This window comes from Schistocerca serialis, chromosome 10 (genome assembly GCF_023864345.2).
Source record: "Schistocerca serialis cubense isolate TAMUIC-IGC-003099 chromosome 10, iqSchSeri2.2, whole genome shotgun sequence".
Taxonomy (NCBI): domain Eukaryota; kingdom Metazoa; phylum Arthropoda; class Insecta; order Orthoptera; family Acrididae; genus Schistocerca; species Schistocerca serialis.
This window is the reverse complement of record NC_064647.1, coordinates 181,627,028-181,639,887: the sequence shown is the minus strand read 5'-3', so window position 1 is coordinate 181,639,887 and position 12,860 is coordinate 181,627,028. Positions and strand designations below refer to the sequence as shown.

The following is a 12,860-nucleotide window of genomic DNA, read 5'->3' as shown; positions in this document are numbered from 1 at the left end:
CGAAGAAAACGGTCTATTGACACATAGTCAACATGGGTTTAGAAAACATCGTTCTTGTGAAACACAACTAGCTCTTTATTCACATGAAGTGCTGAGTGCTATTGACAAGGGATTTCAGATCGATTCTGTATTTCTGGATTCCCGGAAGGCTTTTGACACTGTACCACACAAGCGACTCTTAGTGAAATTGCGTGCTTGTGGAATATCGTCTCAGTAATGTGACTGGATCTGTGATTTCCTGTCAGAGAGGTCACAGTTCGTAGTAACTGACGGAAAGTCATCGAGTAAAACAGAAGCGATTTCAGGCGTTCCCCAAGATAGTGTTATAGGCCCTTTGCTGTTCCTTATCTGTATAAACGATTTGGGACACAATCTGAGCAGCCGTCTTCGGTTGTTTGCAGATGACGCTTTCGTTAATCAACTAATAAAGTCATCAGAGGATCAAAACAAACAGCAAAATGATTTAGAAGAAATATCGGAGTGGTGCGGAAAGTGGCAGTTGACCTTAAATAACGAAAAAGTGTGAGGAGGTCATCCACATGAGTGCTAAAAGGAACTCGTTAAACTTCGGTTACACGAAAAATCAGTCTAATCTAAAAGCCGTAATTTCAACTAAATACCCAGGTCTTACAATTACTAACAACTTAAATTGGAAGGAACACAAAGAAAATGTTGTGGGGAAGGCTAATCAAAGACTGCGTTTTATTGACATGACACCTGGAAAATGTAACAGACCTACTAAGGAGACTGCCTACACTACGCGTGTCCGTCCTCTTTGAGAATACTGCTGCACGGTGTGGGATCCTTACCAGATAGGACTGACGGAGTACATCGAAAAAGATCAAAGGAGGGCAGCACGTTTTGTATTATATCGAAATATGGGAGAGAGTATCACAGAAGCGATACGGGATTTGGGCTGGACATCATTAAAAGAAAGGCGTTTTTCGTTGCGACGGAATCTTCTCACGAAATTCCAATCACCAACTTTCTCCTTCGAATGCGAAAATATTTTATTGACACCAACCTAAATGAGGAGAAACGATCACCACGAAAAATAAGGGAAATCAAAGCTCATACGGAAAGATATAGGTGTTCATTCTTTCCGCGCGCTGTACGAGATTGGAATAATAGAGAATTATGAAGGTGGTTCGATGAACCCTCTGCCAGGCACTTAAATGTGATTTGCGGAGTATCCATGTATATGTATCTGTACACGCCATCCGAGCTCTGTTTGACTCAATGCCCAGGCGTATCAAGGCCGTTATTACGGCCAGAGGTGGTTGTTCTCGGTACTGATTGCTCAGGATCTATGCACCCATGCACCCAAACTGCGTGAAAATAGAACATATCAGTTCTAGTATAATATATTTGTCGAATGAATACCCGTTTATCATCTGCATCCCTTCTTGGTGTAGCAATTTTAATGGCCAGTAGTGTATTTTGAGTTATAGCGTCACACAGAGTGCCATATCTGTATGATTGTCCACAACGACACAAAAATTTGCGACGCCCAGTGAAATCTTGTAATGCAGTGATCCAGTTTTTATGAGCGTGAACTGCTGACCTCTGAAGGCAGAATTATTTGAACCTTGTAGCAGACACGGGTGTTTTTTCATCAAAGTAAGTGGTTAACTTGCTAAGAAAAGTGTCAAACTCTCCATGTTATGGTTGTTTGTCAAGAAACAATGTCACTGTGAGCCTGTAAACTCCCGTGCCCACTACTGAAAGAAGAAATGCTTTGCTCGTCGCACCTTGCAGTTGGCGTGACTCCGTATGATTCATCAACTGAGCTAAGTATTCCGACCAGTCCTTATGCTGTTTATAGGAACTTCGAAATGGTGGAATGGCTGCTGGCGGCTATTGCTGAGGCGGTTTGTAGATCCTCTTGTTGTTGTTGTGTTAGCTGAGTCATGGCTTGCAGCAACTGCAGGATTTGCTTGCTCTGTAACTAAATAACACACATATGAGACCCTTCCCTATAATGAGTTTGGATTGGACGCCACACACAAAATATCACACTCGTCTCAGTAGTAGTGTCTGTCGTGGGTCAAAAAGTCCACATACTAACGTACTAGAAGTGTAAAAAGAAATAGCAAGAGTAAGTAGGTGAGAGAGCAAAAACAAAAATTAATGCTGTAGCTTGCGGAGATCCTGTCCCATCCTCGGCGCCACCTGTTGTATCGTACTTCTGATGCGACCACAGAAAGATATTTTACTCGTCACCGTCCTCAACTACTTCTAGTGCGCTGAGGGAAACGCTAGGAGAGGAGAACGAGTGGAATACCGAAACACTGATAACTATTAGTGACAAGGACACAAACATTTATTGACGAATACTCAACTTTGTACAAATTGGCTCTAGCAGGAGATCCACACATGTCTTGGTATTGTGCTTACGCGCGTCTTTCAGATTGTTATCGTAATGTGGGTATATACGCTATGCAGAACAAGAAAAGGAGACCTAATTTCTTAAAATTTGAAGCTAATGCCCTTTCAGAGCTCTTCGGGCGTGATGCGAAAATTTTAGAATATAAAAAAGCAAACAGGTGTAGGTTAAGAAGATCCAGGTCTTGTCAATGGCTTGAACAGCGAATAATGGTGTGCAACGTGCATGGACTTCTAGTAGACGCTGTTCGTTAACTCAATCGAATCTTCATCCAATGTTCGGTTTCCAGTTGAATATTATAGTTAAACTACAGTGTGCGCTGTCAGTTGACACATGGGTAATATATATACTCCCGATGCTGAATTGAGTATCATCACTCTAAAGTGGTTGCTTCATCACCTAGTTTTTAGATAGAGATTAATTTCTTAATTTCATTTGAATGAAAGTGGAGATTTTTCCAAAACTGCTCATCATCAGTGAAAAGGTTATTTACTTAGAACTTACAAACATGACGCATTCCATAAAACCAGGAGATAGGAATATATATTTACACGAAATTTCATAATAACACAACTATCAGTGTGCGGCCTGTGTGTTCTTTCATACATTGACTGATGATAGTTAAGTTACCAGTGGGACCACATCGCAGGCATTGACCTTTGCAACAAGAACTGCAGCCAAAACGTTATTTACAATAAATACTAATACTTCACGTAATACTTCTATTAAATTAAGAAGAGAAACCCAGAATCTTCTAGAAAACAAAAGGTGAAAAATTTAAATATGTTAAGGGAGGTGGACAAAATCCAGCTACCTTTTTTCGCAGCTCGCGAAGCTACCAATTAGGCAATGGTTTCAACTATGCAGCTATGTTTCTGAATTGGTACGCACTGTTCAAAGAGCCTATATACAGATTTTGTTATTTGATATTTAACCATGACAAATGCTATCAGAACTATGTGGTATTGAAATTCACTGTACCAAAGGCACCAGGAAATCCATCCAGCAGACTTAAGCTTTTTGTATTGCGGAGACATTGCTGCTATGATCCCCGATACATTACTAAAAATTATTTGCGCTGTTGTACTATGTACGTTAGCACAGTTATCAATAACTATATGAAATGCACCAGATGAATATGCCCTTAATGACATCAGAAGATTGTTGGTAGACGAGACAGGGTTGTTCCAGTAAGTATGAAATTGCGAAATCACGTTGATTTGACCTAATAAACAACACACTGTTTGTTTTTAAAGACTAAATCTCTCTTCTGATTTCCTGTTTACGTAATCTTCGAGAAGATTTCCCTTTTCCCAAAGTACACCAGTACGGCTGCGGTAAAGATTTACATGGTCAAAATATAATATTTCTTCATCTTCTGTACCATTTAAAACATGAAAACGTGCCTCCACCTTAAAACGGCATGTATTTACTTCATTTTAACCGCGATCTACTCAAGCAGAACGAGTCTCCAGCCACGTTTACCTCCCTCATTTTATTTTAAACGAGATTGGTGCAATCGAATTTTGCGTCGACCAGCGTTAAATTCCGACTTAACCGTGGTTAACTTTTAATTGACGTTGGTGCAATCAGCTATTATTGTGTTGGCTACGACAGGCATAGCGACCACACTATACAGTACTTAATTCACACATTCGATAGCATTCTACGTGTGCTTATCGTGTGTGATTGGAGAACCTGACATTAGTTTGTCAGATCCGTGCGCTGAGCTGTAAATACGTTAATGGAAAAGGAATTTTCAATTAACTTAACTCTACAATGATGCAAATGTCGTGTGACTAGGACCTCCTGTCGGGTAGACCGTTCACCGGGTGCAAGTCTTTCGATTTGGCGCCACTTCGGCGATTTGCGCGTCGATGGGGGTGAAATGATGATGATTAGGACAACACCCTGAGCGGAGGAAATCTCCGACCCAGCCGGGAATCGAACCCGGGCCCTTAGACTGACATTCTGTCGCGCTGACCACTGAGATACCGGGCGCGGACACACAATGATGTATAGTGCTGGATTAGAACAAAACTGAAATGGAATTAGGCATTTACTATACATTAAAATATTGATCTGGTATAATTATCTTGTAATTACGTAAGTGAAAGTGTGTTACACTTTTTCGTTCGTAATTACTGAGAATATTTCTCTTGTTTGAATCCAAATAACAGAACAGCTTAAAAGTACATTGTCGCTCTTTTCAGTAGCTCACCAAGATCAGGTGCTTTGTTCTTTCAGCAAATTTAGTTCTTTAATTTCTTGTAAAAGTACATTGCTTTTCAGACATCGACATTCTTAAATTACTTTGAAGCAATTCACATTCATAAAACACTCACGAAAGTTCATTGGCATATGATTTAAGTAACACATTGACACATGTGCTTGACAATATTCGCTACTAAGTGTGATTGTTTCGAAGAGTCCACCAGTAGCATTTATTGTCTTTAGATTAAGAGCTGTATCCTGTCTACAAATGTAGTAACTTTATTGGACTCTGTTTCGTCTCAGAGTACACAGAGCTCGCCTCGGTTCCGTCGTTCACATTAAAAATGGCAAAAAAACTATGATGTTATTTCGTGTAAAGACAAACATTCGTACTTATTCTTCTTCCTTCACTACCAAGGCGCTAAACAGCAAGAGGAATGTGAAGATAAAAAAAAGTAACCACTTTGAGTGTCAGGTCAAACATGACTTGACAAGGAGTCTGATATGTAGGTGGCTATACCGTATTGCAGAGTTCAGGACCGTATAACAAGGGTTTCTTTGTGAGCAGGCTTTCACGGAAAAACTGGAATCCATTTAGATTCGTCGTCCGCTATTATTCTGATAACCGCATCTGTTACCATAGCAAAATATTGCAGGTCAGAACACCTTGCCAACTAATAAGCAGACTGCAAAGTTGAAGTACATACATCAAAAAGAGTTTTGCATCACCCCAGCTCCCACAATTCCTAAAGATAGATGTTGACTGTGGATATTGCATCACAGACACAGTCCGTTTGACTGTTCACAGATGTCATTAAACCCGCCCAAAGATGTAAACAACCGTGCATGAGCAGCGCCTATTAGACGGAGGGGGTTCGACAGCCCATCAGTTCCTGTCATTCCACCAGGAAGGAGGTACACGGCTCGTGGTGTCTGTAGTTCAACCATGCCTAGAGGGTCAATACCGCGGTTCGATCGCATCCGCATTGTTACATTTTGCCAGGAAGGGCTGTCAACAATGGAAGTGCCCAGGCATCTCGGAGTGAACAAAGCGATGTTGTTCGGACATGGAGGAGGTACAGAGAGACAGGAACTGTCGATGACATGCCTCGCTCAGGCCGCCCAAGGGCTACTACAGCAGTGGATGACCGCTGTCTACGCATTATGACTTGGAGAAACCCTGACAACAACGCTACTATGTTGAATAATGCTTTTCGTGCAGCCACAGGACGTCGTTTTACGACTCAAACTGTGAGCAATAGGCTGCATGATGCGTAACTTCAGTCTCTACATCAATGGCGAGGTTCATCTTTGCAACCATGACCCCATGCAATGCGGTACAGATGGGCCCAACAACTGCCAAATGGACTGCTCATGATTGGCATCACGTTCTCTTCACCGATGAGTGTCGTATACGCCTTCAACCAGACAATCGCCGGATACGTGTTTGGAGGCAACCCGGTCGGGCTGAACGCCTTAGACACACTGTCCAGCAAGTGCAGTAAGGTGGAGGTTCCCTGCTGTTTTGGGGTGGCGTTATGTGGGGCTGACGTACGCCGCTGGTGGTCATGGAAGGCGCCGTAACGGCTATACGATACGTGAATGCCATCCTCCGACCGATAGTGCAACAATATCGGCAGCATATTGGCGAGGCATTCGTATTCATGGACGACAATTCGCGGCCCCATCGTGCACATCTTGTGAATGACTTCCTTCAGGATAACGACATCGCTCGACTAGAGTGGCCATCATGTTCTCCAGACATGAACCCTATCGAACATGCCTGGGATGGATTGTAAAGGCCTGTTTATGGACGACGTGACCAATCAATCACTCCGAGGGATCTACGCCGAATCGCCGTTGAAGAATGGAACCGCCTGGACCAACAGTGCCTTGATGAACATGTAGATAGTATGCCACAACGATTACAATCATGCATCAATGCAAGAAGACGTGTTGCTGGTTATTAGAGGTACGGCTGAGTACAGCAGTCTGGACCACCACCTCTGAAGGTCTCGCTGTGTGGTGGTACAACACGTAATGTGTGGTTTTCATGAGCAAAAAAAAAGGGCGGAAACGATGTTTACGTTGATCTCTATTCCAATTTTCTGTACAAGTTCCGGAAATCTCGGAACCGAGGTGATGCAAAACTTTTTTTGATGTGTGAATTTCATTCAGTGCGGGTACTAATATATTGCATTCCAAATTTAGAAAATATAAATATATGATTCGTAATATTTTGTCTTTTAGGTTACATCAACCTGGTGGCGTTACCTTCTTCTCTCGAGGTCAACGAATCCTTCGTGGGACTACGCGCTCAGGTCAGCGGCTGGGGATATATTAATGGGAGTGGTAAGTTTATTGCCTCAGTTCACTTTCTGATCCCTATCTAAACGAAGTAAAAGATAGTATGGTAGTTACAATCACGTAAAGGGATGCGCACTAGACAGCATCGTGAGCAGTTTTCCCCATTTCGTACAGTTTTTGTCGTTGCTAGACACGATGTTGTGTTTTGTGCTGCATTTGCAAATGCAACCAGCTGTACATAATGAAGTATGCTGTACTACAGCTGTGAGGAATGCATTATTAATTCTTCAGTTACAGAATTTTATGGCAACTAACTTGTACATATTTTTCAGACTGGTTACACAACGTGTGGACAGTTAAGTCATACCCTGGACGAGCTGCTCAAGATTTCTCTAAAGTACTGTGGGAGAGATTGTGACGCCAAATGGCAAAGATAGGACGCATGCTAATTTGTGTACTAACCACTAGAAACTGTTTTATCATCACAGGCTACTGAAAATAGTCGTCAGTGAGATATCGGAAAATATTTCCTCCCAGCCCTGTGTTCCATCAATTCCCCTTGTCTAGGAATTGGATACAGTTCGATATTTTCATCAGTGTTAATGGTAGAGTTCAAATCGCTACAAATTCTAAGTGACCTCCTTGGGCACTAAATTACTACCACGGGCTGGTTGAGGACTGGCTAGACGATACTGTGGTTATTTCTTCCATTCTCTGAAATCTTTCTATTTCTGATTTAACTAGATCAGACATGGTGGGAAGCACTGGGAAAGTCACCACAGTAGTAACTACAACAGTGGGTTTTAGCGATGGAGGACAAAAAAATGTCTTGACCCTATACCAAGGACCGTATCAGGTCATAGAAATGTGACGAATTATGCCATTTGAAGGAGCTGTAGAAGCTTTACCTCAATTGCCTATATTATCGTTAGTCCAGGGCAATGGACCAGGAAAGCAGCAGATGGAAAATAGTACAAGTTAAGGGGTGACAGGCCACCGCGCTGACCCCTCAGCTTTTTATAAACATTTATTTAAGGAACAATGTTACACATTCCAAATACATACTAAGTACATGTACTAACCATGCACACATCTTATACATGAAATGATTTAAACAAAAACAGTTTGATGATTGCAATTATGCTGATGTTCAAGAAATACAACAGGAAATTGTGTTACTGACTAAATTACCAGAAAGAATTAATTGAAGATCAAGAAAAGTTTTTTAAGGACATTCAAACTTCTTCAAACATGAATAAATAAACAACTGCACTTTCAGTTACATGTGCTCCAATCTTTACAGAAGCATAAATATCACTTTATGAAGGATATCAGCGAGTTTTTGGGATAATTTTTACTATATTAATGTACAAAATGAAATCGTCTGCTTGAGAGACAGATTAAGAGAAGAAACTGATCTTTTACCTTCTCAGCTCAGTCGGACTAGCTATGAGCATTTCACACAATTTTATGGAAGTCACCAAAACTTATACAGAATATGCAAGATTTATGCCCATCGCACATAAAAACAATTTAATAATCATATTAGACAATCTCTTAAATACTTGAGAATGGCGGAAAAGAGATGTTATAAAGGTGACTAGCCTTCCTACTACACTTTCTGGACATTAATGGAATGTTAATTATCTGAAGTGATCAGACGTATATAATAGATCTTTCACTGGGAAGCTGACTTACACATCACAGTTCAAAAATGAACAGAGCAACTTGCCAGCCATTGAATATTACATTATATCAGATACAATCTTATGGTTTTAACCAATCGATAAAGACATTTCCATAAAAACTGTCAATTTTCATATACATACTATAAACCAATAATGCAGCTTTAATGTTTAGATGTTGACACTATTAGACACAGAATCTGACTGTCACATAGGTTCTGTACATTAGCTTATAAAATTTCAAAAACTACTTTCTAAAGCAGAAAAAACAAGCACAATAAATTTACAGTAAAAATTTAAATAATCTCCTTAAGGTAACTACAATACATCACTGTCAACACAGTCTTCTTTTTTTATATTAACCAATGTCCATCCTTTCAAATATAGTTTTTAACATATTACCGAACTTTCTCTTGTTATTCGAATACCTTCTAATTTTGTAGTATTCACACAGCATGAGTACCTTGAGGTCTATCGTTCTGTCAGATCCTAGTTTGTTAATGACATAATCAACAAAATTTCCCAGCAACCAGTACATAGCGTTATTTTTCGCCTCTGGGAAATAGCGTGCTTCAGTCCTGTGTATCAATGACAGCGATATACTCTCAGGGGATGTCCTTGTAATCAGAGCTATTTGCTCTCGGATCAACTTCCAACTATTCATGTGGCCGCTGCAAGTGTATCTGGAATTATTGTGGCAGCTAGATGGCATTGTCGACATAAATTTGTTTCACAGAGTCCGATTGCGTGCAGTCTTTTACTGGTGCCAACTATGTTGTTAACTGTCTTGTACCATGAATTTTTTAAATTAGACGTAAGTACATTAGAACTAATGTTTTTCGAAATGTCAATCCAATCAATGTTTGGAAATTGTCGTCCTATTTTGTTCCTTCCTTCTCTTTCCTTTCGTTCCCGCATTATGACTCTTGATATTAGGTGCCGTGACTGTCTGATTTCGGCACTTGCATAACTGAACTCAACATAGAAAACCCTCACATGCTGTAAACTACTTTTGACATTCTGCACGTCAATCGGGGGAAGCAGGCTTCGAGGTTTAATGATCTCGAAAAGTTGGCTGGTTATGCTTTCTCGCGAGTCTCTTATTAAATTAACTTCCCTTTTGATAAAAAGTGCAGAGGCTTTATCCATTATATCAGTTAATCCTAGTCCACCATTTTTAGAATCTAAAGTGGCTACTTTAGCAGGTACTCTGAACACTTCACTTTCCCACAATAAGTTTGTAATTTTGGATATTATTCTCCTCGCTATCGTTCTCGGTATTGGAAACAGCTGGGCAGTATAATAAGCTTTAGCAATGATGTATGAGTTGATATACTTCGTTCTTTGAACTTGGTTCACATATCGAGTTAAATTTTCTATAATGGCTGCTTGCATTTTATCTGCTGAAACTTTCGAATTTAAAGCCATTATTTTCATGGGACATGCTGTCAGGGTGATCCCAAGTGTTCTACGCTGTCGGACTAATTTTGCTCACTCGACGTTGATATTATCAAAACCTTTGAGATTTATCACCTTACTTTTTTTTCGTTTGCATTGGCTGCAGATACTCTACAGTACGTATCAATCACTGTTGCTGACGTGGTTACTGTAGTGTTGACAGATTGCCAACACTACGCACATTATTTAAGGGAGGCGGCCATTAAGCAAGCAGGCGGACTTGATGGTCTGAAACAGGATACTTCATAAATGCGATAAAGAAAAGTACGTAGCTGCTGGAATACTTAACTTTAATCCACCATTTGTATACAGCGTTCTTGATGAGACATTTCATACGATAACTATCAAACTACGTAAGGCTAATGGCGCCTTGCTAGGTCGTAGCCATGGACTTAGCTGAAGGCTATTCTAACTATCTGCTCGGCTAATGAGCGATGCTTCGTCAGTGTAGTCGCTAGCAATGTCGTCCGTACAACTGGGGCGAGTGCTATTCCGTATCTCGAGACCTGCCTTGTGGTGGCGCTCGGTCTGCGCTCACACAGTGGCGACACGCGGGTCCGACATGTACTAATGGACCGCGGCCGATTTAAAGCTACCACCTAGCAAGTGTGGTGTCTGGCGGTGACACCACAGTTACCTCTTCATCATTCCCTATAATGACCCCTATATCGTCAGCATAGGCTCTTATAACTGGTTTATTTTCTGATAATGTTAATCCTTTTAATCTAGCATGGACATGCCCAAGGAAAGGTACCAGTGAAATGGCGAAGAGCGATGTGGAGAGAGGACTCCCTTGGGGAACACCTCGTTTTATTTCTATCGGCCTGGATTGCTGACAATTCACCGCTATTTTAGCATATATTCCAGTTGCTATGTTCTTTATGAACTGCATGACCCTGTCGTTGAAACCTAGTTTCTTCAATGTCTGTAGAAGATATTCATGATTAACTATATCGAAGGCTTTATAAAAATCTAAAAAAACATAAAGCACACTTTATGTTTGTTAGAGATGTTATTGCAGTGATATCCCTGAATTCTGCTAGATTTTGAAAAATGGTTCTGCCTTGCGCGCAGTTCTGATGTTTACTAATAATTTTATCTGTAAGGCATGAAATTCTCTTGTTTACTATTCTAGCTATTAATTTATAATCAGAATTCAGCAGTGAAATTGGACGAAAATTATTTAAATCTTTGTTTCCATTATTTTTTGGCACAAGAACAATTTTACTCTCCTTAAACTCAGCAGGAATCATTTTACCCTGAATAACCTGACTTACAGTTTCCGTGATTTTCGCACCCACTATTGGCCAGTAACGGATGTAAAACTCTGCTGCCAGGTCATCCGGTCCTGGGGATTTTTTTGGTGGTGAGGCGCACAGGCATACACGTCCTCTTCATTGACTACCTCGAGAAAATTTTCGTTGTCATCTTCTGTCCGCTTTGGGGCTAGGATCTCAAGGAATCCTTCCAAGGGCGCATCACTACTTTGATTTACAGAATATAGCTCGCAATAATAGCGATAAATCTCGTCCATGATATCCTGCTGGGTTTTGAGAATCGTACCGTTTTTTGTTCGAATTTCATAAATAAAAGTCCTTCTTCCGTTCCTCGTATACTTCACTAAATGATACAGGGAAGTAGTTTCGTCTTCTGACACCAAATTTGCCTTCCATTTTGTTTTCAACCCTTCCATTTGATTTCTTTTGGTATTAAGTAACTTGGCTTTGACTTTTTTTATGTCTGCTATCCGAAATCCGAAGTGAGGAATCTGCGGAGACCTGATCATACAGATCTCTCAGAAAGGAATAGTAATATTCTATAGTGCATTTCATTTTTCTTGCGCTCTGGGAACTGTATTGAAGAAAAACCTTTCTCAACTTTGGCTTCGCCATTTTAACCAACCAGTCGATGTCAGTAGCATATCTACTGCGAGCACGCAGGCATATTGCCCATGCGTCTTTAATCAGGTCTTCCAAATCGTGATTTACTAAGAAGGAAATGTTCAAATTCCACTGATTCTTGAATCGGCGAACTGGCTGTCTTGTTATATTTATGCAAGCTAAGACATTTCAATGCTTTGAAAACTACGTAGGAATGGTCTCTACTTTTGTCACGGAAGTTTCAAGATTTTTAGATATGTATAATCTATCTTTTGTGGACTGGCAAGACAGCCAATCCACTATGACAGGTAGCCGAAAGGCACGCGTTTAATCTAACGCAGGCTGGCGTGAGGTCTGAAAAATGACAAGGAATTGAGACTAGCAAAAAAGGTACGTAGCTTCTGGAATACTTAACTTTAATCCATAATTGGTGAACATCGCTCTTGACCGTACATGCATCACAAGATAAATAGCAAATGATAATGGCGCCTTGCTAGGTCGTAGCAAATGACGTAGCTGAAGGCTATGCTAACTATCGTCTCGGCAAATGAGATCGTAATTTGTCAGTGAACCACCGCTAGCAAAGTCGGCTGTACAACTGGGGCGAGTGCTAGGAAGTCTCTCTAGACCTGCCGTGTGGCGGCGCTCGGTCTGCAATCACTGATAGTGGCGACACGCGGGTCCGACGTATACTAACGGACCGCGGCCGATTTAAAGGCTACCACCTAGCAAGTGTGATGTCTGGCGGTGACACCACACTATCAATCCTCCTACGCGATGCTGCGGTGACATAAGTGAACTTAACAATGGAGGGGTATTTGATTTCCCATGTAACCTTTAATTCTAAACCAGTAATTAGTGGTTTTAGTTCACTAGAGAAATTAAAGTTAGGTACATGATCTTTTCGATTTAAAACACAATCAAAATAGT

The 12,860-nt window shown here is 40.8% G+C and overlaps 1 protein-coding gene across 1 annotated transcript in view; it reads left to right on the top strand.

The window, feature by feature from the left end:
• LOC126424649 (trypsin-3-like) overlaps positions 1–7,889 on the top strand; it is a 93,579-nt gene extending 85,690 nt beyond the window's left edge. Inside the window, exons 4-5 of the mRNA XM_050087381.1 lie at positions 6,851–6,952; positions 7,840–7,889. Coding sequence (XP_049943338.1) covers positions 6,851–6,952; positions 7,840–7,889 — 152 coding nt within the window. The remainder of the gene's footprint in view (positions 1–6,850; positions 6,953–7,839) is intronic.
• Positions 7,890–12,860: the final 4,971 nt, after the last annotated feature.